Source organism: Salmo salar, chromosome ssa15, assembly GCF_905237065.1.
Source record: "Salmo salar chromosome ssa15, Ssal_v3.1, whole genome shotgun sequence".
In the NCBI taxonomy this organism is placed as follows: domain Eukaryota; kingdom Metazoa; phylum Chordata; class Actinopteri; order Salmoniformes; family Salmonidae; genus Salmo; species Salmo salar.
The window spans coordinates 14,781,066-14,808,240 of NC_059456.1; the positions used below are offsets into that span (position 1 = coordinate 14,781,066).

At 43.9% G+C, this 27,175-nt stretch overlaps 1 protein-coding gene across 2 annotated transcripts in view; it reads right to left on the minus strand.

Annotated features, from left to right (window-relative positions):
- Nucleotides 1-694: 694 nt before the first annotated feature.
- The window catches only part of phip (PHIP subunit of CUL4-Ring ligase complex), a 122,237-nt gene continuing 95,756 nt past the window's right edge, over nucleotides 695-27,175 (minus strand). The window contains exons 28-40 of one of the 2 annotated variants that reach the window (XM_045695488.1): nucleotides 27,048-27,130; nucleotides 25,493-25,604; nucleotides 24,906-24,967; nucleotides 24,423-24,575; nucleotides 17,534-17,654; nucleotides 17,253-17,378; nucleotides 14,031-14,106; nucleotides 13,856-13,915; nucleotides 8,907-9,077; nucleotides 7,694-7,846; nucleotides 3,457-3,926; nucleotides 2,909-3,114; nucleotides 695-1,892 (exon numbers count right to left, since the gene is read on the minus strand). In XM_045695488.1, coding sequence (XP_045551444.1) covers nucleotides 1,162-1,892; nucleotides 2,909-3,114; nucleotides 3,457-3,926; nucleotides 7,694-7,846; nucleotides 8,907-9,077; nucleotides 13,856-13,915; nucleotides 14,031-14,106; nucleotides 17,253-17,378; nucleotides 17,534-17,654; nucleotides 24,423-24,575; nucleotides 24,906-24,967; nucleotides 25,493-25,604; nucleotides 27,048-27,130 — 2,524 coding nt within the window. In that variant the 3' untranslated portion in view covers nucleotides 695-1,161. Of the gene's footprint in view, nucleotides 1,893-2,908; nucleotides 3,115-3,456; nucleotides 3,927-7,693; nucleotides 7,847-8,906; nucleotides 9,078-13,855; nucleotides 13,916-14,030; nucleotides 14,107-17,252; nucleotides 17,379-17,533; nucleotides 17,655-24,422; nucleotides 24,579-24,905; nucleotides 24,968-25,492; nucleotides 25,605-27,047; nucleotides 27,131-27,175 lie in introns of both variants that reach the window. The other variant, XM_045695487.1, reaches the window with a different exon arrangement.

The window sequence follows — 27,175 nt, forward strand, 5'->3', positions numbered from 1 at the left end:
AACTGTCAGAGAGAACGGTCAGAGAGACGGTCAGAGAAATGGTCAGAGAGAACGGTCAGAGAGAACGGTCAGAGAGACGGTCAGAGAAATGGTCAGAGAGAACGGTCAGAGAGAACGGTCAGAGAGACGGTCAGAGAAATGGTCAGAGAGAACGGTCAGAGAGATGGTCAGAGAAATGGTCAGAGAGAACGGTCAGAGAGATGGTCAGAGAGACGGTCAGAGAAATGGTCAGAGAGAACGGTCAGAGAGATGGTCAGAGAGACGGTCAGAGAGAACGGTCAGAGAGATGGTCAGAGAGACGGTCAGAGAGACGGTCAGAGAAACGGTCAGAGAGAACAGTCAGAGAGACGGCCAGAGAGAACAGTCAGAGAGAACGGTCAGAGAGACGGCCAGAGAGACGGTCAGAGAAACTGTCAGAGAGAACAGTCAGAGAGACGGCCAGAGAGACGGTCAGAGAAACTGTCAGAGAGAACAGTCAGAGAGACGGCCAGAGAGAACAGGCAGAGAGAACAGCCAGAGAGAACGGTCAGAGAGACGGTCAGAGAGAACGGTCAGAGAGACGGTCAGAGAGAACGGTCAGAGAGACGGTCAGAGAGAACGGTCAGAGAGACGGTCAGCGAGACGGTCAGAGAGACGGTCAGAGAAACGGTCAGAGAAACGGTCAGAGAGAACAGTCAGAGAGACGGTCAGCGAGACGGTCAGAGAGACGGTCAGAGAAACGGTCAGAGAGAACAGTCAGAGAGACAGCCAGAGAGAATAGGCAGAGAGACGGTCAGAGAGAACACAGGAAGCTTTAACAGCGTGTGTGTATGTGTGTGTGTGTCCATGGTCATGTGGTTGTGTGTTCAGGAGACGGTCCAAAGTCAAAACCCCACAGGAAACTAGTCGTCCAAGGACCAATGAGAGAGGAGCTTCAGGCTGGTCTATGGCGAGGAGGGGTGAGTGTGGACACAGGGACGGGAACAGGCCAGGAGCAACCATCACCCGCACCCTGCCCTACAACAGGAAGTAGTCAGACCAACCAATCTTCTCCTCTGGTCTGGAAGTGGGGGGGTTGTCTTTGTTACCAGCCCAAAGTAAATGCATGGTTGTCGTGGTTACCAGGGAACAGTTGTCATGGTAACCATCCCATAATAACGGGGGAGCGGTTGGTTGTCGCGGTTACCAGCCGATGAGGTTGGCCTTGGCCTTGTCTGTGAGCTTGCGGACACGCCCCTTTGAGGAAGTACCAAAGGTGAGGGAGGAGTCTTCAACCAGGAGTTGTCTCTGCTCCTCCTCCTCTGAGTCCTCCTCCGTGTAGTACGCCGTCCGTCGCCCCCGGTTACGCGTACGCATCGATCCCGCTGACCCCTCCCCTTCCTGTTCCGCCTCCTCCTCTTCATCGTCGTTCTCGTCCTGTGGCGATTCCCTCACGCGCTGTGATTGTTGCAGAGACTGGGCAGGGGGAGTCATCTCGTCGTTGATTCGCCGGCTGCTCCTCCTCAAAGGGGAAGGGGAGGGGTCGGGGCTAGAAGGGGGAGGGGCTATCTCTGTCCTGACCAGTCTTGGCCTACCGCGGCGCCGCGGCGTTCCTGGAAGTCCGGCCCCCGACAGCACAGACGCTTCCTGGGCGGAGGAAGTCCCGCCCTCGTCGCCTGTGGATTGGTTGAGCTTGTCCTCTGGGGTGGAGCTTCGCCGGAGGCCCCTCCTCCTCATGGCCTCTAGTTCTTGTTTGGACTTCCTTCCTCTCTTCCTGCCGGGAGGGCGACCCTTGGGGGCGGGGTTAGGACTGGGTTCAGGGGTCACTGCTCTGGGTCTCCGTCCCCTCCGACCTGCAGACACGCCCACTGGCTCCTGACTACTGTGGCCATTCAGGTGGACAGTAGCCTGAGGGGAGGGGCTACGAGGGGAGGCTGGGGGACGGACAGGGAGAATGTCAGTTCAATCAACCAATCAGTCGAATGTGTACTCTTTACCTGCAGTGTTGTATGTTGTAGAGGGTGAGGGGGGTCTGTTATGTCTGTTGTAGAGGGTGAGGGGGGTCTGTTATGTCTGTTGTAGAGGGTGAGGGGGTATGTCATGTCTGTTGTAGAGGGTGAGGGGGTATGTCATGTCTGTTTTAAAGAGTACGGCAGTATGTCATGTCTGTTGTAAAGGGTAAAGGGGTATGTCATGTCTGTTGTAAAGGGTAAAGGGGTATGTCATGTCTGTTGTAAAGGGTAAAGGGATATGTCATGTCTGTTGTAAAGGGTAAAGGGGTATGTCATGTCTGTTGTAAAGGGTAAGGGGGTATGTCATCCCTGTTGTAAAGGGTAAGGGGGTATGTCATGTCTGTTGTAAAGGGTAAAGGCCTTCCCTGTAGCTCAGTTGGTAGAGCATGGTGTTTGCAACACCAGGGTTGTGGGTTCGTTTCCCACGGGGGGCCAGCACAGAAAAAAAAAAAGTATGAAATGTATGCATTCACTACTGTAAGTCGCTCTGGATAAGAGCGTCTGCTAAATGACTAAAATGTAAATGTAAAATGTAAAGGTGTATGTCATGTCTGTTGTAAAGGGTAAGGGGGTATGTCATGTCTGTTGTAAAGGGGTATGTCATGTCTGTTTTAAAGGGTAAAGGGGTATGTCATGTCTGTTGTAAAGGGTGTCTGTGTCTTTCTGTAGGTGTAGGTCTGTCTACAAGTGTGTGTGTGTGTGTGTGTGTGTGTGTGTGTGTGTGTGTGTGTGTGTGTGTGTGTGTGTGTGTGTGTGTGTGTGTGTGTGTGTGTGTGTGTGTGTGTGTGTGTGTGTGTGTGTGTGTGTGTGTGTGTGTGTGTGTGTGTGTGTGTGTGTGTGTGTGTGTGTGTGTGTGTGTGTGTGTGTGTGTGTGTGTGTGTGTGTGTGTGTGTGTGTGTGTGTGTGTGTGTGTGTGTGTGTGTGTGTGTACTCCTCACCTGCAGTGCTGTGCATGTCTGCTGTGGAGGGTGTGTGTGTCCTGGCGCTGCGTGTGCGTCCGGGGGTCTGTTGTTCTGCCTTCCCATTGAGGAGGGGGATGGTCTGTCTCAAGGAGGGAGGGCGCTGTGGGGCTGCAGCCGTGGGTGGGGCCAAGGAATCTAGTCTGGATACACCCCTCGATGACACACGCTTCTTCCTCTCTGGGCTAAAGGAGGGAGATAAAACGTTAAGATCACAAAGACCAATCACAAGGCTCTATCACACCGATGCTAGGTCAGATTAACCAATCACAAGGCTCTAACACACCGATGCTAGGTCAGATTAACCAATCACAAGGCTCTAACACACCGATGCTAGGTCAGATTAACCAATCACAAGGCTCTAACACACCGATGCTAGGTCAGATTAACCAATCACAAGGCTCTAACACACCGATGCTAGGTCAGATTAACCAATCACAAGGCTCTAACACACCGATGCCAGGTCAGGTTAACCAATCACAAGGCTCTAACACACCGATGCTAGGTCAGATTAACCAATCAGATACCTTGAGGCAGCGCTGCTGGAGGGAGAGTCACTCCTCCTCCTCTTCATAGCTTGTCTGGTCTGTCTGTCGGTTTGTCTTTCCGCCATGTGTCTGGTCTGTCTGTCGGTTTGTCTTTCCGCCATGTGTCTTGTCTGTCTGTCGGTTTGTCTGGCCGCCACGTGTCTTGTCTGTCTGTCGGTTTGTCTGTCCACCACGTGTCTAGTCTGTCTGTCAGTTTGTCTGTCCACCACGTGTCTGGTCTGTCTGTCGGTTTGTCTGTCCACCACGTGTCTGGTCTGTCTGTCGGTTTGTCTGTCCACCACGTGTCTGGTCTGTCTGTCGGTTTGTCTGTCCGCCACGTGTCTGGTCTGTCTGTCTGCTCTATGTCTCGTCTTTCTGTCCTTCTGTCCATGGATGGCTTTGTAGTCAGCCAGGATGGAGTTGACATGTTCCTCAAACAACGCAGACAGACGCAGACTCATACTGTAGATCTACACAGGAATAAGAGTGAATTACCATGTTAATAACATGAATAGGGGTGTATCACGTTATGAACATCAATTTGAGTGTATTACCTTGTTATGAACATGAATAGGAGTGTATTAACATGTTATGAAAATGATAAGGATAGTGTCAATGTCTTATAATTATTGATAAGAGCATAAAAACATAACAATTATTTTAAGAATTATAGATACAGAACTCCTCTATGCACTCGCTATGTCCGATTTTAAAATAGCTTTTCGGTGAAAGCACATTTTGCAATATTCTAAGTAGATAGCCCGGCATCACAGGGCTAGCTATTTACACACCCACCAAGTTTAGCCCTCACCAAAGTCCGATTTACTATAAGAAAAATGTTATTACCTTTGCTGTTCTTCGTCAGAATGCACTCCCAGGACTTCTACTTCAATAACAAATGTTGGTTTGGTCCCAAATAATCCATAGTTATATCCAAATAGCGGCGTTTTGTTCGTGCGTTCAAGACACTATCCGAAAGGGTAAATAAGGGTTCGCGCCCGACGCGTTTCGTGACAAAAAAATCTAAATATTCCATTACCGTACTTCGAAGCATGTCAACCGCTGTTTAAAATCAATTTTTATGCAATTTTTCTCGTAAAAAAGCGATAATATTCCGACCGGGAATCTGTGTTTTAGTACAAAGAGAGAGAAAATAAAAACATGGTGTCGCCCCGTGCACGCGCCTCAGCTCATTGTCCTCTGATAGACCACTTAACCAAAGGCGCTAAAGTTCTTCAGCCAGCACCTAGAATTACATCATTCAGCTTTTTCCCGGGTTCTGAGAGCCTATGGGAGCCGTAGGAAGTGTCACGTTACAGCAAAGATCCTAATTTTTCAATAAACAGAGCCAAGAAGCCCAAGGAATGGTCAGAGAGGGTACTTCCTGTACAGAATCTTCTCAGGTTTTTGCCTGCCATATGAGTTCTGTTATACTCACAGACACCATTCAAACAGTTTTAGAAACTTTAGGGTGTTTTCTATCCAAAGCCAATAATTAGGCTTTGGATAGAAAACACCCTAAAGTTTCAAAACTGTTTAAATGGTGTCTGTGAGTATAACAGAACTCATTTGGCAGGCCAAAACCTGAGAAGATTCCTTACAGGAAGTGGCCTGTCTGACAATTTCTTGCCCTCCTTGATCATCTCTAACAAATACAGGGGATCTCTGGCATGACGTGACACTTCCTACGGCTCCCATGGGCTCTCAGAAGGCGGGAAAAAGCTGAACGATGTAATTCCGTCCCCAGGCTGAAACACATTAGCGCGTTTGGCAAGTGCTCTATCAGAGGGCCATTAGACTGAGGCTCGTGCATGAGGGGATAGCATGCATTTACTTTCACTCTCTTTATAATAAAAAAACGATTGCCCGGTCGGAATATTATCGCTTTTTTTACGAGAAAAATGGCATAAAAATGGATTTTAAACAGCGGTTGACATGCTTCGAAGTAGGGTAATGGAATATTTAGAAATGTTTTGTCACGAAACGCGTCTTGAACGCACGAACAAAACGCCGCTATTTGGATATAACAATGGATTATTTGGGACCAAACCAACATTTGTTAATTGAAGTAGAAGTCCTGGGAGTGCATTCTGACGAAGAACAGCAAAGGTAATAACATTTTTCTTACAGTAAATCTGACTTTGGTGAGTGCTAAACTTGCTGGGTGTCTAAATAGCTAGCCCTGTGATGCCGGGCTATCTACTGAGAATATTGCAAAATGTGCTTTCACCGAAAAGCTATTTTAAAATCGGACATATCGAGTGCATAGAGGAGTTCTGTATCTATAATTCTTAAAATAATTGTTATGTTTTTTGTGAACGTTTATCGTGAGTAATTTAGTAAATTCACCGGCAGTGTTCGGTGGGAATGCTAGTCACATGCTAGTCACATGCTAATGTAAAAAGCTGTTTTTTGATATAAATATGAACTTGATTGAACAAAACATGCATGTATTGTATAACATAATGTCCTAGGGTTGTCATCTGATGAAGATCATCAAAGGTTAGTGCTGCATTTAGCTGTGGTTTGGGTTTATGTGACATAATATGCTTGCTTGAAAAATGGGTGTCTGATTATTTCTGGCTGGGTACTCTGCTGACATAATCTAATGTTTTGCTTTCGTTGTAAAGCCTTTTTGAAATCGGACAGTGTGGTTAGATTAACGAGAGTCTTGTCTTTAAAATGGTGTAAAATAGTCATATGTTTGAAAAATTGAAGTTTTTGCATTTTTGAGGTATTTGAATATCGCGCCACGGGATTAGACTGGCTGTTGAGTAGGTGGGGGAGGTTAATGTGTTATAAATATGAATAGTAAGTGTAATAACATGTTATAAATATGAATAGTACCTATTAATGTGTTATAAATATGAATAGTAAGTGTAATAACATGTTATACATATGAATAGTAGCTATTAACGTGTTATACATATGAATAGTACCTATTAATGTGTTATAAATATGAATAGTACCTATTAATGTGTTATAAATATGAAGAGTACCTATTAAGGTGTTTGGGATAGGGGGCAGTATTTTAACGGCCGGATAAAAAACGTACCCGATTTAATCTGGTTACTACTCCTGCCCAGAAACTAGAATATGCATATAATTAGTATATTTGGATAGAAAACACTCTGAAGTTTCTAAAACCGTTTGAATGGTGTCTGTGAGTATAACAGAACTCATATGGCAGGCCAAAATCTGAGAAGATTCTATACAGGAAGTGCCCTGTCTGACAATTTGTTCTCCTTCTAGGGCATCTCTATCAAAAATACAGCATCTCTGCTGTAACGTGACATTTTCTAAGACTTTCATTGGCTCTCAGAAGGCGCCAGAAAGTGGAATGAGAGCTCTCCAGTCTCTGGGCGAAAAACAGCAGGAGTTTATGTGAGTGGTCCTGCTGAGAACAATGACACTGGAGCGCGCGTGCACAAGACGACTCCATTTTTTTCTTTCAGTGCTTGAACAAATACAACGTCGCCCGGTTGGAATATTATCGCTATTTTACGAGAAAAATAGCATAAAAATTTATTTTAAACAGCGTTTGACATGCTTCAAAGTAAGGTAATAGAATATTTTGACATTTTCACGAAATTTTAAAATCGGACATATCGAGTGCATAGAGGAGTTCTGTATCTATAATTCTTAAAATAATTGTTATGTTTTTTTGTGAACGTTTATCGTGAGTAATTTAGTAAATTCACCGGCAGTGTTCGGTGGGAATGCTAGTCACATGCTAGTCACATGCTAATGTAAAAAGCTGTTTTTTGATATAAATATGAACTTGATTGAACAAAACATGCATGTATTGTATAACATAATGTCCTAGGAGTGTCATCTGATGAAGATCATCAAAGGTTAGTGCTGCATTTAGCTGTAGTTTTGGTTTTTGTGACATATGCTTGCTTTGAAAATGGCTGTGTGATTATTTTTGGGAGGGTACTCTCCTGACATAATCTAATGTTTTGCTTTCGTTGTAAAGCCTTTTTGAAATCGGACGATGTGGTTAGATAAAGGAGAGTCTTGTCTTTAAAATGGTGTAAAATAGTCATATGTTTGAGAAATTGAAGTTTTTGCATTTTTGAGGTATTTGTATTTCACGCCACGCTATACCATTGGATATTGGTGAGGCATTCCGCTAGCGGAACGTCTGTCCCTAACAGGTTAATGTGTTATAAATATGAATAGTACCTATTAACGTGTTATAAATATGAACAGTAACTGTATTAACGCGTCTCACCCGGGACTTCTTGCTGGGTGTGTAAGCTTTAGAGTTGCTGAAGATAAGCCGCACGTCCTGGCAGAGCTCCAGAGGAGAGGCGTACTCCCCCGATCTTAGCATCCCCCGGACCGTCCCAAAGTCCATTGGGGTGTCCACGATGTCCAGATAGTCCTGAGGGACAGGTGGACAGACAGGTTAGAGACAGACAGGTTATACAGACAGACAGGTTAGAAACAGACAGACAGGTTATACAGACAGACAGGTTAGAGACAGACAGGTTATACAGACAGACAGAAAGGTTAGAGACAGACAGACAGACAGGTTAGAGACAGACATACAGGTTATACAGACAGACAGGTTAGAGACAGACAGACAGGTTAGAGACAGACAAACAGGTTAGAGACAGACAGGTTACACAGACAGACATGTTAGAGACAGACAGACAGGTTATACAGACAGAAAGGTTAGAAACAGACAGGTTAGCGACAGACAGACAGGTTAGAGACAGACAGGTTATACAGACAGACAGGTTAGAGACAGACAGGATAGAGAGAGAGGTAGATTGTCAGACCAGGTTATACAGACAGACAGGTTAGAGACAGACAGGATAGAGAGAGAGGTAGATTGTCAGACCAGGTTGTACAGACAGACAGACCGCTTGAGAGACAGAGATGGACAGACAGACAGATCTCAGCTCGTTACCTGTATAAAAGACACCTGGGAGCCAGAAATCTTTCTGATTGAGAGGGGGTCAAATACTTATTTCCCTCATTAAAATGCAAATCATTTTATAACATTTTTTACATGCATTTTTCAGGATTCTTTTGTTGTTATTCTGTCTCTCACTGTTCAAATAAACCTACCATTAAAATTATAGACTGATCATGTCTTTGTAAGTGGGCAAACGTACAAAATCAGCAGGGGATCAAATACTTTTTCCCCCCACTGTAGGTAAAGAGGTGAGACAGGTATGTAAAGAGGTGAGACAGGTATGTAAAGACGTCAGACAGGTATGTAAAGAGGTGAGACAGGTATGTAAAGAGGTGAGACAGGTATGTAAAGAGGTGAGACAGTTATTTTAAAGCGGTGAGACAGTTGAGTAAAGAGGTGAGACAGGTATTTTAAAGTGGTGAGACAGTTGAGTAAAGAGGTGAGACAGGTATTTTAAAGTGGTGAGACAGGTATGTAAAGAGGTGAGACAGTTGAGTAAAGAAGTGAGACAGGTATTTACGGGGTACTGTTCCAGGTCGACAGGTTGTCTGAAGGGTTCTGAGTCTTCACACTGGAAGAGCAGATCTATCAGCTCCTTGCTGCGCCCCCGCCAGGCCTGGGGGTCTAAGGGCCGGCCTCGCCTTACACCACCACCTCCACGCTGCAGCTGCTGCAGACCGACACCACCACCCTAACACACATCACATCATCAGCATCATATGTATTAGCATCTCCAATTAGCTGAGGCTAACTCTTCCTGGGGTCCAAAAACAGGAAACAACAGATAAAATACATAATATATACTACCGTTCAAAAGTTTGGGGTCACTTAGAAATGTCCTTGTTTTCCATGAAAACATACATGAAATGAGTTGCAAAATGAATAGGAAATATAGTCAAGATGTTGAAAAAGGGGGCCTCCCGGGTGGTGCAGTGGTCTAAGGTCCTGCATCGCAGTGCTAGCTGTGCCACCAGAGACTCTGGGTTCGAGCCCAGGCTCTGTCGCAGCCGGCTGCGACCGGGAGGTCCATAGGGTTGAGATCCGGTGACTGTGCTGGCCACTCCATTATAGACAGAATACCAGCTGACTGCTTCTTCCCTAAATAGTTATTGCATAGCTTGGAGCTGTGCTTTGGGTCATTGTCCTGTTGTAACCCTAATCCAGCATCAGCACAATAACTGCTTGTTGGGAGCTTCATGAAATGGGTTTCCATGGCCGAGCAGCCGCACACAAGCCTAAGATCACCATGCGCAATGCCAAGCGTCGGCTGGAGTGGTGTAAAGCTCGCCGACATTGGACTCTGGAAATGCATTCTCTGGAGTGATGAATCACACTTCACCATCGGGCAGTCTGACGGACAAATCTGGGTTTGGCAGATGCCAGGAAAACACTACCTCCCACAATGCATAGTGCCAACTGTAAAGTTTGGTGGAGGAGGAATAATGGTCTGGGGCTGTTTTTCATGGTTCGGGCCGCTTAGTTCCAATGAAGGGAAATCTTAACGCTACAGCATACAATGACATTCTAGAAGATTCTGTGCCTCCAACATTGTGGCAACAGTTTGGGGAAGGCCCTTTCCCGTTTCAGCATGACAATGCCCCCGTGCACAAAGCGAGGTCCATACAGAAATGGTTTGTCGAGATCGGTGTGGAAGAACTTGAATGGCCTGCACAGAGCCCTGACCTCAACCCCATCGAATACCTTTGGGATGAATTGGAACGCCGACTGAGAGCACGGCCTAATCTCCCAACATCAGTGCCCGACCTCCCTAATGCTCTTGTGGTTGAATGGAAGCAAGTCCCTGCAGCAATGTTCCAACATTTAGTGGAAAGCCTTCCCAGAAGAGTGGAGGCTGTTATAGCAGCAAAGGGGGACCAACTCCATTTTAATGACTTCCCAGAAGAGTGGAGGCTGTTATAGCAGCAACGGGGGGGCCAACTCCATATTAATGCCCATGATTTTAGAATGAGATGTTTGATGAGCTGGTGTCCACATACTTTTGGTCATGTAGTGTATTTCTGGGCAGTGGAATGACCTTTGCCTCCCTCCAGCCCTGAGGGCCCACTCCTAGGCTTATATTGAAGATGTGGCAAACAGTTTATTAAGGTTTTCGGTTCCAGGTGGTTTAAAGGTGTAAACCCTTATTTACAGATAGCAATAATTGTTTCACCTCTTCCACAAACTTTGTGGAATTCAAAGCTACAGTCTTTCATTATTTGGTTCGTTGTGCATGAAAATTAAGTCTCAGCATTTGTTGTTTGCATGTCATGCCTAAGTTGGTAACACTTTACTTGACACCCAGCATCATAACAAGTTATGACATGGTCATAACCATGTCATAATATGTTATAACAGCGAACATAAACTTGCCATAACCTGTTATAATATGGTCATAACACTGTCATGAAGAATACATTTAAACCTGTTGTGACATACAGTATATTGCAATATTTTATGGCTGGTTATGACACCGACTTAAGAGTGTCAAAACCCATAAAAATTACCACAAAAGGCAAAACATTCCATTACACCATAGTCTACCTGTGAACAGTATGTTTATATTATATATATATATTTTTTAATTAACCACGTTAAATTATCATTGTAGTTGAGCACATATTGATGTCAGACATGCACCTACCGCAACGCTCTGTTGCTGATTTCAGGAGTAGGAAGAAAAAAAATAATATTTGGATATATGTGGGTTTTGATACTCTTATGTAGGTGTCATAACCAGCCATAAAATAACACTATATACGGGTCATGACAGGTTATGACATACTATGACATGGTTATGACATATTATGACATGGTTATGACATATTATGACATGTTAAGACATTATGACATGGTTACGACATATGACATGGTTATGACATATTATGACATGTTAAGACATTATGACATGGTTATGACATATGACATGGTTATGACATATTATGACATGGTTATGACACTGTTAAAGTGTTACCCCTAAATGAGTGAATCTAGTCAAAGTAGTTGCCAACAGAAAAGGGTTCTGTTATGAATGAGCCATCAGCCTCAATGAAGGATGGAGCCGAGTTAACTTTTCTGCCTAGAACTCCAGAGGTTTTTACTTTCATTATTTATTTATCATATATCTTCGTTTCATATTAGTTTCTTTTCCTTTTTGCTCAATTTAGTTACGTGATTTCTCAATGTACTGTATGTTTGTAAATCTGCTGTGTTGCCAGACTTATTTGCCATTCCCTTTAGCCTCATCCCTCTCATCCATACAGTTTGTCATGTAATCATCTATCCGTAGGGATTTGGCAGTTTTAACACTCAGTTTCTTTATGGGTGCATGCCTGTCAGTAACCGGAAGAATCCATTTCATAAATGAATCCATTTCATAAATGCTTAAAGTGCAGGATGTTCCTCATTAACATCATTCAACATTGGAATCCAATACAAAACCTTTTGTCTGATCTCTTACTGACTTCTATAGGTCTAGTCTTTGGTTTTCCTAGATACGGCTACTATATTGTGATCACTACATCTGATGGATTTGGATACTGCTTTAGAGGAGATTTCTGCAGCATTAGTAAAGATGTGATCAATACATGTTGATGATTTCATTCCTGTAGTGTTTGTAACTACCCTGGTAGGTTGACTACAGTTGGAAGTTCACTTGAGTGGGAAGCTTGATGATAGTCAATATTTATATCCCCCAGAAAATAAACATCTCTGTTGATATCACATACATTATCAAGCATTTCCCTCACGTTATCCAGATACTGACTGTTAGCACGTGGTGGTCTATAGCAGCTTCCCACCAGAATGGGCTTTAGGTGAGGCAGATGAACCTGTAGCCATATTACTTCAACAGTATTTAACATGAGATCCTCTCTAATCTTTACAGGAATGTGGTTCTGAATATAAACAGCAACACCTCCACCATTGGCATTCCTGTATCTTCTGAAGATGTTGAAAACATGTATTGCTGTATCATCAAATGTATTATCTAAGTGAGTTTCAGAGACATGAATGTATATAGTATATCAATGTTTTCAGTTGCAAGTTAGCGATTTTATGAACCTTGTTAACTTTTTAAGGTATAGGGGGCAGTATTTTCGATTTCGGATGAAAAGCGTGCCCAGAGTAAACTACCTAATACTCGGGCCCAGAGTCAAATATTTGCATATTATTAGTAGATTTGGATAGAAAATACTCTGAAGTTTCTAAAACTGTTTGAATAATGTCTGTGAGTATAACAGAACTCATATGGTAGGCAAAAACCTGAGAAAAATACAACCAGGAAATGAAAATCTGGTGCCTGTAGTTTTTTCAAGTCATTGCCAATCGAACACACAGTGAGTTAGGGTTCATGTTGCACTTCCTAAGGCTTCCACTAGATGTCAACAGTCGTTAGAAAGTTGTTTGAGGCGTCTATGATGAACAGAGACAGAACTAGAAGGCTGGGAAGTTGGTGACCGAGGGAAGGACATCAGTTCAAAAACCTGAGAACAATCCAACCAGGAAGTCATTGCCTATCTAACACACAGTGACTTAGGGTTCATTTCATTTTGCACTTCCTAATACTTCCGCTAGATGTCAACAGTCTTTAGAACCTTGTTTCAGGCTTTTGCAGTGAACAGAGAGCGAACAAGAAGGCCGGGAAGTTGCAATAAAATGCAAATGAATTACTTAAATATCATACAATGTGATTTTCTGGATTTTTGTTTTAGATTCCGTCTCTCACAGTTGAAGTGTACCTATGATACAAATTACAGAACTCCACATGCTTTGTAAGTAGGAAAACCTGCAAAATTGGCAGTGTATCAAATACTTGTTCTCCCCACTGTAACTCAGGTTCAGGCTAATCAGAGCCTCAGTGCTAACAGTATAACTCAGGTTCAGCCTAATCAGAGCCTCAGTACTAACAGTATAACTCAGGTTCAGGCTAATCAGAGCCTCAGTGCTAACAGTATAACTCAGGTTCAGGCTAATCAGAGCCTCAGTGCTAACAGTATAACTCAGGTTCAGGCTAATCAGAGCCTCAGTGCTAACAGTATAACTCAGGTTCAGGCTAATCAGAGCCTCAGTGCTAACAGTACTAATCAGAGCCTCAGTGCTAACAGTATAACTCAGGTTCAGGCTAATCAGAGCCTCAGTGCTAACAGTACTAATCAGAGCCTCAGTACTAACAGTATAACTCAGGTTCAGGCTAATCAGAGCCTCAGTGCTAACAGTATAACTCAGGTTCAGGCTAATCAGAGCCTCAGAGCTAACAGTATAACTCAGGTTCAGGCTAATCAGAGACTCAGAGCTAACAGTATAACTCAGGTTCAGGCTAATCAGAGCCTCAGTGCTAAGAGTATAACTCAGGTTCAGGCTAATCAGAGCCTCAGAACTAACAGTATAACTCAGGTTCAGGCTAATCAGAGCCTCAGTGCTAACAGTATAACTCAGGTTCAGGCTAATCAGAGGTGTGATGAGGTGTGTTACCTTCCTGTTTCGTGTGGACGTTCCAGGAGTGTCCGTATCTTCATCCTCATCTTCATCATCCTACATCACCATGGAAACACATCATTAACATACAGGAACATATAGGATAGTCTTTCTGTTTCTACTTCTGTTAAGTGTTTACACATAACACAGTAAAACAGATAAAGACACACACCTCATCCTCGGTGTCAGAGAAAGCAGTCTTCTTCATGGTGTTGTAGAGAGGAATAATGTCCGTCATAGTGGGGTCCCTGGGAGAGAGAGAGAGAGAGAGAGAGAGAGAGAGACACACAGAGAGAGAGACACACACAGAGAGAGAGAGAGAGAGAGAGAGAGAGAGAGAGAGAGAGAGAGACACACAGAGAGAGAGACACACACAGAGAGAGAGAGAGAGAGAGACACAGAGAGAGAGAGAGAGAGAGAGAGAGAGAGAGAGAGAGAGAGAGAGACACACACAGAGAGAGACACAGACACAGAGAGTGAGACACACACAGAGAGAGAGACACACACAGAGAGAGAGAGACACAGAGAGAGAGACACACACAGAGAGAGAGAGAGAGAGAGAGAGAGAGAGAGACAGAGAGTGAGAGACACACAGAGAGAGAGAGAGACACACAGAGAGAGAGAGAGAGACACAGAGAGAGAGACACACACAGAGAGAGAGAGAGAGAGAGACAGAGTGAGAGACACAGAGAGAGAGACACACACAGAGAGAGAGAGAGAGAGAGAGACAGAGTGAGAGACACAGAGAGAGAGAGAGAGAGAGAGAGAGAGAGAGAGAGAGAGAGAGAGATGGTGAAAGAGTGGGAGAGAGAGAGAGAGAGAGAGAGAGAGAGAGAGAGAGAGAGAGAGAGAGAGACCCAATCAGTTGTGTTGTGACAAGGTAGGGGTTGGTATACAGAAGATAGCTCTATTTAGTAAATGACCAAGTCCATATATTGGCAACAACAGCTAAAATAAGCAAAGAGAAACGGCAGTCCATCATTACTTTAAGACATGAAGGTCGGCCAAAACGGAACATTTCAAGAACTTTTAAAGTTTCTTCAAGTGCAGTTGCAAAAACCATCAAGCGCTATGATGAAACTGGCTCTCATGAGGACCGCCACAAGAATGGAAGACCCAGAGTTACCTCTGCTGCAGAGGATAAGTTCATTAGAGTTACCAGCCTCATGAGGACCGCCACAGGAAAGGAAGACCCAGAGTTACCTCTGCTGCAGAGGATAAGTTCATTAGAGTTACGAGCCTCTGAAATTGCAGCCCAAATAAATGCTTCACAGTGTTCAAGTAACAGCACATCTCAACATCAACTGTTCAGAGGAGACTGAGTGAATCAGGCCTTCATGGTTGGATTAATGCAAAGAAACCACTACTAAAGAACACCAATAAGAAGAAGAGACTTGCTTGGGCCAAGAAACAAGAGCAATGGACATTAGACCGGTGGAAATCTGTCCTTTGGTCTGATGAAATCCAAATTTGAGATTTTTGGTTCTAACCGCTGTGTCTTTGTGAGACGCAGAGAAGGTGAATAGATGATCTCTGCATGTATCGTTCCCGCCGTGAAGCATGGAGGAGGAGGTGTGATGGTGCTTTGCTGGTGACACTGTCTGTGATTTATTTATAATTCAAGGCACACTTAACCAGCATGGCTACTACAGCATTCTGCAGTGATACGCCATCCCATCTGGTTTGCACTTAGTGTGACTATGATTTGTTTTTCAACAGGACAATGACCCAACACACCTCTAGGCTGTGTAAGGGCTACTTGACCAAAAAGGAGAATGATGGAGTGCTGCCTCAGATGACCTGGCCTCCACAATCACCCGACCTCAACCCAATTGAAATGGTTTAGGATGAGTTGGACTGCAGAGTGAAGGAAAAGCAGCCAAAAAGTGCTCAGCATATGTGGGAACTCCTTCAAGACTGTTTAAAAATCATTCCAGATGAAGCTGGTTGAGAGAACAGCAAGCGTGTGCAAAGCTGTCATCAAGGCAAAGTGTGGCTACTTTGAAGAATCTCAAATCTAAAATATATTTTGATTTGTTTGACACTTTTTTGGTTACTACATGATTCCATATGTGTTATTTGATAGTTTTGATGTCTTCACTATTATTCTACAATGTAGAAAATAGTACAAATAAAGAAAAACCCTTGAATGAGTAGGTGTGTCCAAACCTTTGACTGGTACTGTAAATCTTAGAATCATCTATTAAAGACTACCAGAACCCACTGGATTCTCCAATAACATTGAATGAACTACTGGACAACATACAAACCCTTCAACCCAAAAAGCCCTGTGGTGTTGATGGTATCCAAAATGAAATTATAAAACTCTTTAACATCATCCTCAGCTCTGGCATCTTCTCCAATATTTGGGAACCAAGGACTGATCACCCCAATCCACAAAATACACATTTGACCCCAATAACTACCGTGGGATATGCGTCAACAGCAACCTTGGGAAAATCCTCTGCATTATCATTAACAGCAGTATAATATATAGTAACAGTTATAACTATAGTTATATTTAACTGTATAATATCATATATAGTAACAGTTATAACTAAAGTTGTATTTAACTGTATAATATATACTAGCAGTTATAACTACAGTTATATTTAACTGTATAATATATACTAACAGTTATAACTACAGTTATATTTAACTGTATAATATCATATATAGTAACAGTTATAACTATAGTTATATTTAACTGTATAATATCATATATAGTAACAGTTATAACTACAGTTATATTTAACTGTATAATATCATATATAGTAACAGTTATAACTACAGTTATATTTAACTGTATAATATCATATATAGTAACAGTTATAACTACAGTTATATTTAACTGTATAATATCATATATAGTAACAGTTATATTTAACTGTATAATATCATATATAGTAACAGTTATAACTATAGTTATATTTAACTGTATAATATATAGTAACAGTTATATTTAAGTGTATAATATCATATATAGTAACAGTTATAACTATAGTTATATTTAACTGTATAATATCATATATAGTAACAGTTATAACTACAGTTATATTTAACTGTATAATATCATATATAGTAACAGTTATATTTAACTGTATAATATCATATATAGTAACAGTTATAACTACAGTTATATTTAACTGTTTAATATCATATATAGTAACAGTTATAACTACAGTTATATTTAACTGTATAATATCATATATAGTAACAGTTATATTTAACTGTATAATATCATGTATAGTAACACTTATAACTATCGTTATATTTAACTGTATAATATATAGTAACAGTTATATTTAAGTGTATAATATCATATATAGTAACAGTTATAACTATAGTTATATTTAACTGTATAATATCATATATAGTAACAGTAGAGTCTTACTTGATGAAGCTGAGCATGAGGTCAGAGACGAACTTGGCCGTTTTAACGATGAAGGCTCCAGTTTCATTAAAGGTTTGAGCGTTGTGTTCAATATAACGTACCTCCCACATCAACGATGACATACGCCTAGGGGGGAGAGATACACTGTTACACACACACACACACACACACACACACACACACACACACACACACACACACACACACACACACACACACACACACACACACACACACACACACACACACACACACACACACACACTCTGTCCTTGTGGTACCTGTAGAAGCGGTTCTCCAGCCTGGACCGTATGGTGCTGAGGTCTGTGAGGTAGGCGACTACAGTACAGTAGGAAGGATACGCCTGGAGATCTACTGGCAAGGCAAACGGTACAGCTACATCTGGAGGAGAGAGGAGAGAGAGGAAGGAAGGGAGGGAGACCCAACCAAATCATGTGAAAACAAAAAGATAACTACTTGACACATCGGAAAGAATTAACAAAAAAACAGAGCAAACTAGAATGCTATTTGACCCTAAACAGAGAGTACATAGTGGCAGAATACCTGACCACTGTGACTGACCCAAAATGAAGGAAAGCTTTGACTATGTACAGACTCAGTGAGCATAGCCTTGCTATTGAGAGAAGATGCCGATGGCAGACCTGGCTCTCAAGAGAAGACAGGCTATGTGCACACTGCCCACAAAATGAGGTGGAAACTGAGCTGCACTTCCTAACCTCCTGCCAAATGTATGACCATATTAGAGACACATATTTCCCTCAGATTACACAGATCCACAAAGAATTAGAAAACAAACCCAATTTTGATAAACTCCCATATCTACTGGGTGAAATACCACAGTGTTTCATCACAGCAGCAAGATTTGTGACCTGTGGCCACAAGAAAAGGTCAACCAGTGAAGAACAAACACCATTGTAAATACAACCCATATTTATGTTTATTTATTTTCCCTTTTGTACTTATTTGCACATAATATGACATTTGTAATGTATAATACAATGTTTGCTGTTCATTTTTATTTTTTATTTCACTTTTGTTAATTATCTAGTTCATTTGCTTTGGCAATGTCAACATATGTTTACCATGCCAATAAAGCCCCTTGAATTGAATTGAGAGAGAGAGACAGAGACAGAGAGAGACAGAGAGAGACAGAGACAGACAGAGAGACAGAGAGGGACAGAGACAGAGAGGGACAGAGACAGAGAGAGACAGAGAGAGACAGAGAGAGACAGAGAGGGACAGAGAGAGACAGAGAGAGACAGAGAGGGACAGAGACAGAGAGCGAGCGAGAGCGAGAGAAAGGGGTGTGTTAGTGAACTGTGTCTCCATCGGTCCACTAGAGGGAGCCCAGGTTCAGTGTATGGGATGTCTAGTACAATATGTAAACTGTGATGTGATATTCAGTATATTATGTGAAGTGAAGCCCAATTATGAGCTGGATTGACCAGAGATACTTTTGAGGAGATGGGAAACACCATTGGGATTGTATCAATGCTGATTGTGTACATTGCCCATGCCTTTAAACAACTTGGAAAATTCCAGAAAATGATGTCATGGCTTTAGAAGCTTCTGATAGGCTAATTAACATAATTTGAGTCAATTGAAGGTGTACCTGTGGATATATTTCAAGGCCTACCTTCAAACTCAGTGTCTCTTTGCTTGACGTCATGGGAAAATTAAAAGAAATTAGCCAAGACCTCATAAAAAAAATGGTAGACCTCCACAAGTCTGGTTTATATAGTATATAGTATAATTTAGATAATATGACTACATTGAGATTATATATTTAATTTCAAATGACCTTACTTGAAGTAATGTATATTTATTTTTTGTGTTTTGCCTTAAAGGTTATCAACCTAATTAACTAACTAACTAACGAACTAACTGACTAAATAAATAAAAGAAGTCAGAAGAAAATTGAGTTGTCCCTTGCGTCCTTCAGTCCTTAAAGAGGCCTTTTTCAAGTTTGGGCAAAGAGCTGCAGTGTGAACCATACACAACTTGACAGACATTGTGAAGATGCTGGAGGAAACGGGTACAAAAGTATCTATATCCACAGTAAAAAGAGTTATATGTCGACATAACCTGAAAGGCCGCTCAGCAAGGAAGAAGCCACTGCTCCAAAAACGCCATAAAAAAGCCAGACTACGGTTTGCAAATGTACAGGAGGACAAAGATCGTACTTTTTGGAGAAATGTCCTCTGGTCTGATGAAACAAAAATAGAACTGTTTGGCCATAATGACCATCGTTATGTTTGGAGGAAAAAGAGGGATGCTTGCAAGGTGAAGAACACCATCCCAACTGTGAAGCACGGGGGTGGCAGCATCATATTACTATATGACTTCCGGTTTGGAGCGAGCAGTCGCACTACGCTTCGCTCCACAGGTAATATTACACTTCACTACATTACAACGGCTTGATTTGTTTGATCAGAGCAATTCTTCTTAGCTAGCTACATAGCCGTCTTTGTATCAAAGATAATTGTGTAGTTTAGAGTAGTTTAGAGTAATTATCGAGGCTAGCTATCTTCGTCCTCCTAACGTAGTCAACACTGCTAGCTGCTAGCTAGCTAGTCATCACTGCTAGCTAGCCAACTTCTACCGACTAGCAGCACTGTAGAAACTATTACATTACAACGTAACGACTTGATTAGTGTAGTGTTAGTGTTAGTTAGCCAGCTACATAGTTGTCTTTGCTGTCTCTGTATCTAAGATAATTGTGTAGTTTAGAGTAATTATTGAGGTGAGCTAGCCAGCCGCGACGCGACGCCAGACTTAGTCAACACACCTAGTCATCATTAACCCACTGCTAGCTAGCCAACCGTTACCGACTAGCAGCGCTGTAGATACTAATACTTTACAACGGAACGATTTGACTAGTGCAGTGTTAGCTAGCTAGCTACATAGTTGTCTTTGTCATAGCTTGATAATTGTGTAGTTTAGTAATTATCGAGGTTAGCTAGCCAGCTATTTCCGTCCCCCGCGATGCCATTTTTCCTAACCCAGCCAACTATTACCGACGAGCAGCATTGTAGAAACTAAATACATTACAAAGGAACGTCTTGATTAGTGTTATGTTAGCTAGCTAGCTACAAAGTTGCTTTGTATCATGACAAGGTGTAGTACTGAAACTATCGAGGTTACCTAGCCAGCTACACGTTCAAAGTCAACAACGCAGCCACTGCTAGCTAGCCTACTCCACCAGCCAGCAGTACTGTATCATTTTCGTCATTTTCGTCAAGATTTTTGCAACGTAAGCTTAAGTTTCTGAGCATTCGAGACGTGTAGTCCACTTCTCATTCCAATCTCCTTTGCATTAGCGTAGCCTCTTCTGTAGCTTGTCAACTATGTGTCTGTCTATCCCTGTTCTCTCCCCTCTGCACAGGCCATACAAACGCTCCACACCGCGTGGCCGCTGCCACTCTAACCTGGTGGTCCCAGCGCGCACGACCCACGTGGAGTTCCAGGTATCCGGCAGCCTCTGGAACTGCCGGTCTGCGGCCAACAAGGCTGAGTTCATCTCAGCCTATGCTACCCTCCAGTCCCTAGACTTCCTGGCGCTGACGGAAACATGGATTACCACAGATAACACTGCTACTCCTACTGCTCTCTCCTCGTCTGCCCACGTGTTCTCGCATACCCCTAGAGCATCGAGCCAGCGGGGTGGTGGCACTGGAATGCTCATCTCTCCCAAGTGGACATTCTCTCTTTCTCCCCTGACCCATCTGTCTATCTCCTCATTTGAATTCCATGCTGTCACAGTTACCAGACCTTTCAAACTTAACATCCTTATCATGTATCGCCCTCCAGGTTCCCTTGGAGAGTTCATCAATGAGCTTGACGCCTTGATAAGTTCCTTTCCTGAGGATGGCTCACCTCTCACAGTTCTGGGTGACTTTAACCTCCCCACGTCTAACTTTGACTCATTCCTCTCTGCCTCCTTCTTTCCACTCCTCTCCTCTTTTGACCTCACCCTCTCACCTTCCCCCCCTACTCACAAGGCAGGCAATACGCTTGACCTCATCTTTACTAGATGCTGTTCGTCCACTAATCTCATTGCAACTCCCCTCCAAGTCTCCGACCACTACCTTGTATCCTTTTCCCTCTCGCTCTCATCCAACACTTCTCACTCTGCCCCTACTCGGATGGTATTGCGCCGTCCCAACCTTCGCTCTCTCTCTCCCGCTACTCTCTCCTCTTCCATCCTATCATCTCTTCCCTCTGCTCAAACCTTCTCCAACCTATCCCCTGATTCTGCCTCCTCAACCCTCCTCTCCTCCCTTTCTGCATCCTTTGATTCTCTATGTCCCCTATCCTCCAGGCCGGCTCGGTCCTCCCCTCCTGCTCCGTGGCTCGACGACTCACTGCGAGCTCACAGAACAGGGCTCCGGGCAGCCGAGCGGAAATGGAGGAAAACTCGCCTCCCTGCGGACCTGGCATCCTTTCACTCCCTCCTCTCTACATTTTCCTCTTCTGTCTCTGCTGCTAAAGCCACTTTCTACCACTCTAAACTCCAAGCATCTGCCTCTAACCCTAGGAAGCTCTTTGCTACCTTCTCCTCCCTCCTGAATCCTCCTCCCCCTCCCTCTCTGCGGATGACTTCGTCAACCATTTTGAAAAGAAGGTTGACGACATCCGATCCTCGTTTTGCTAAGTCAAACGACACCGCTGGTCCTGCTCACACTGCCCTACCCTGTGCTTTGACCTCTTTCTCCCCTCTCTCTCCAGATGAAATCTTGCGTCTTGTGACGGCCGGCCGCCCAACAACCTGCCCACTTGACCCTATCCCCTCCTCTCTTCTCCAGACCATTTCCGGAGACCTTCTCCCCTACCTCACCTCGCTCATCAACTCATCCTTGACCGCTGGCTACATCCCTTCCGTCTTCAAGAGAGCGAGAGTTGCACCCCTTCTGAAAAACCTACACTCGATCCCTCCGATGTCAACAACTACAGACCAGTATCCCTTCTTTCTTTTCTCTCAAATGTGCCGTCCTTGGCCAGCTCTCTTGCCATCTCTCTCAGAATGACCTTCTTGATCCTAATCAGTCAGGTTTCAAGACTGGGCATTCAACTGAGACTGCTCTTCTCTGTGTCACGGAGGCTCTCCGCACTGCTAAAGCTAACTCTCTCTCCTCTGCTCTCATCCTTCTAGACCTATATGCTGCCTTTGATACTGTGAACCATCAGATCCTCCTCTCCACCCTCTCCGAGCTGGGCATCTCCAGCGCGGCCCACGCTTGGATTGCGTCCTACCTGACAGGTCGCTCCTACCAGGTGGCGTGGCGAGAATCTGTCTCCGCACCACGTGCTCTCACCACTGGTGTCCCCCAGGGCTCTGTTCTAGGCCCTCTCCTATTCTCGCTATACACCAAGTCACTTGGCTCTGTCATATCCTCACATGGTCTCTCATATCATTGCTATGCAGATGACACACAATTAATCTTCTCCTTTCCCCCTTCTGACAACCAGGTGGCGAATCGCATCTCTGCATGTCTGGCAGACATATCAGTGTGGATGACGGATCACCACCTCAAGCTGAACCTCGGCAAGACGGAGCTGCTCTTCCTCCCGGGGAAGGACTGCCCGTTCCATGATCTCGCCATCACGGTTGACAACTCCCTTGTGTCCTCCTCCCAGAGTGCTAAGAGCCTCGGCGTGACCCTGGACAACACCCTGTCGTTCTCCACTAACATCAAGGCGGTGACCCGATCCTGTAGGTTCATGCTCTACAACATTCGCAGAGTACGACCCTGCCTCACACAGGAAGCGGCGCAGGTCCTAATCCAGGCACTTGTCATCTCCCGTCTGGATTACTGCAACTCGCTGTTGGCTGGGCTCCCTGCCTGTGCCATTAAACCCCTACAACTCATCCAGAACGCCGCAGCCCGTCTGGTGTTCAACCTTCCCAAGTTCTCTCACGTCACCCCGCTCCTCCGCTCTCTCCACTGGCTTCCAGTTGAAGCTCGCATCCGCTACAAGACCATGGTGCTTGCCTACGGAGCTGTGAGGGGAACGGCACCTCCGTACCTTCAGGCTCTGATCAGGCCCTACACCCAAACAAGGGCACTGCGTTCATCCACCTCTGGCCTGCTCGCCTCCCTACCTCTGAGGAAGCACAGTTCCCGCTCAGCCCAGTCAAAACTGTTCGCTGCTCTGGCACCCCAATGGTGGAACAAGCTCCCTCACGACGCCAGGACAGCGGAGTCAATCACCACCTTCCGGAGACACCTGAAACCCCACCTCTTTAAGGAATACCTGGGATAGGATAAAGTAATCCTTCTAACCCCCCCTTAAAATATTTAGATGCACTATTGTAAAGTGGTTGTTCCACTGGATATTATAAGGTGAATGCACCAATTTGTAAGTCGCTCTGGATAAGAGCGTCTGCTAAATGACTTAAATGTAAATGTAAAATCATGTTGTGGGGGTGCTTTGCTGCAGGAGGGACTGGTGCACTTCACAAAATAGATGGCATCATGAGGTAGGACAATTATGTGGATATATTGAAGAAACATCTCAAGACATCAGTCAGGAAGTTAAAGTTTAGTCGCAAATGCGACTTCCAATTGGACAATGACCCCAAGCATACTTCCAAAGTTGTGGCAAAATGGCTTAAGGACAACAAAGTCAAGGTATTGGAGTGGCCATCACAAAGCCCTGACCTCAATCTTATAGAAAATGTTTGGGCAGAACTGAAAAAGCGTGTGCGAGCAAGGAGGCCTACAAACCTGACTCGGTTACACCAGCTCTGTCAGGAGGAATGGGCCAAAATTCACCCAATTTATTGTGGGAAGCTTGTGGACGGCTACCCGAAATGTTTGACCCAAGTTTAGCAATTTAAAGACAATGCTACCAAATACTAATTGAGTGTATGTAAACTTCTGACCCACTGGGAATGTGATGAAAGAAATAAAATCTGAAAAAAAATCATTCTCTCTACTATTATTCTGACATTTCTTAAAATAAAGTGGTGATCCTAACTGACCTAAGACAGGGAATTATTACTAGGATTAAATGTCAGGAATTGTGAAAAATTGAGTTTAAATGTATTTGGCTAAGGTGTATGTAAACTTCCCACTTCAACTGTATCTCAAGATGTCAGAGTGCGTCAGCTGTGTGCCACTGTGTCTTGTGGTGATGAGGTCATACCGAGCGTGGTGAGCTGGTCGATGGCGTTGATGATGCGTTGACACTCGTGGTTCCTCGTGGCGGCACCCCACTCCCCCTCCAGGGGAACATACAGCAGCTCTCTCTGCTCCTCTTCCGTCAGAGGAACGCTCTGACCCAGCTCCTCTGGAAACACTACTGATGGACCACACATCATCAGAACGGGCTACTGATGGACCACACATCATCAGAACAACAGACTACTGATGGACCCCACATCATCAGAACAACAGACTACTGATGGACCCCACATCATCAGAACAACAGACTACTGATGGACCCCACATCATCAGAACAACAGACTACTGATGGAACACACAACAACAGACTACTGATGGACCACACATCATCAGAACAAGAGACTACTGATGGACCACACATCATCAGAACAACAGACTACTGATGGACCACACATCATCAGAACGATACACAGGCGTTTAACAAGTATGTGTGTGTGTGTCCTACCCTCGTTGGGGATAGGCTCCATGTCCCAAGGACTCATCTTCTCTGTGTCGCCGTTATCCCAGCTAGACAGGAAACACATTATCATCATCATCATTATCCCAGTTGGACAGCACACACATTATCATCATTTACATCATTATTTCAAGTAGGCAGCAAACATGTCATTATCATCATTATCACAGCTAGACAGGAACACATTATCCCAGCTAGACAAGAAACACATCATCATCATGATAAAGGATTATAACAGGTGTTAATGTTTTTGTAAAATCGATAAAAACAAACAAAACAAAAAAAGGAGTATCAAGGTCATGTTATAAAGGTTAATGCAGGGTTATAACCTACCAGATGTAGTAAAATGAACAGTCTGTCTGGTGTTATGAAGGATTATAGGGTTATTAAGGCTCATAGGTAGTTATAACCTACCAGATTTTGTGAACACGGGAACAGGCTGCCTGGCATTATACAAATTTATAGGGTTATTAAGGCTCATAGAGTTGTTATAACCTACCAGACATTGTAGCATTGGAACAGGCTGTCTGGCATTATACAAGGTTATGAAGGTTCATAGAGGTGTTATAACCTACCAGACGTTGTAGCATTGGAACAGGCTGTCTGGGTACTCTGGTTGGAAGGGCTCCTGGTCCTCAATGGTCCCGAACCACCAGGCATCGTCTATCACCGACCTGAACCTGTCACCTGAATGGGACAAGGTCACTTCTAATTACAACACCACCAGGTATCATCTATCACTGACCTGAACCTGTCACCTGGATGGGACAAGGTCACTTCTAATTACAACACCACCAGGTATCATCTATCACTGACCTGAACCTGTCACCTGGATGGGACAAGGTCACTTCTAATTACAACACCACCAGGTATCATCTATCACTGACCTGAACCTGTCACCTGGATGGGACAAGGTCACTTCTAATTACAACACCACCAGGTATCATCTATCATCTATCACTGACCTGAACCTGTCACCTGGATGGGACAAGGTCACTTCTAATTACAACACCACCAGGTATCATCTATCACTGACCTGAACCTGTCACCTGGATGGGACAAGGTCACTTCTAATTACAACACCACCAGGTATCATCTATCACTGACCTGAACCTGTCACCTGGATGGGACAAGGTCACTTCTAATTACAACACCACCAGGTATCATCTATCACTGACCTGAACCTGTCACCTGGATGGGACAAGGTCACTTCTAATTACAACACCACCAGGTATCATCTATCACTCGACCTGAACCTGTCACCTGGATGGGACAAGGTCACTTCTAATTACAACACCACCAGGTATCATCTATCACTGACCTGAACCTGTCACCTGGATGGGACAAGGTCATTTCTAATTACAACACCACCAGGTATCATCTATCACTGACCTGAACCTGTCATCTGGATGGTTAAGGTACATCACTGCCACCATCTAGTGGCCACAATAAATTAGATTTGGTTCAAGACTCCAGGAGGAGATAAACCACCAAAATTAGCTTACCGCTTCCAACACAAAAAAATAAGAAAATGGAGCAGTTTAAATGGAGATGCTTTATGCTGTCACAGACACCATAAAGGCATAGATACAATGACAAGACCTCTATCCATCTCTATGGGCCTACCAGACACCATAACAACATAGATACAATGATGAGACCTCTATCCATCTCTATGGGCCTACCAGACACCATAACGGCATAGATACAATGATGAAACCTCTATCCATCTCTATGGGCCTACCAGACACCATAACAGCAAAGATACAATGATGAGACCTCTATCCATCTCTATGGGCCTACCAGACACCATAATGGCATAGATACAATGATGAGACCTCTATCCATCTCTATGGGCCTACCATACACCATAACAGCATAGATACAATGATGAGACCTCTATCCATCTCTATGGGCCTACCAGACACCATAACAGCATAGATACAATGACAAGACCTCTACCCATCTCTATGGGCCTACCAGACACAATAATGGCATAGATACAATGACGAGACCTCTATCCATCTCTATGGGCCTACCTGACACCATAATGGCATAGACACAATGATGAGACCTCTATCCATCTCTATGGGCCAACCAGAGACACAAAGCCCTAAGAAAGAGACTGACCTATGGTCCAGTGGTGGTCTCTCGCATCATCAAACTGCTGCCGCAGAACCAGGAAGTCAATCACGTCAGGCATGTCGTGGTACCTATGACAACACACATATACCACATTAGTAACACACACACACACA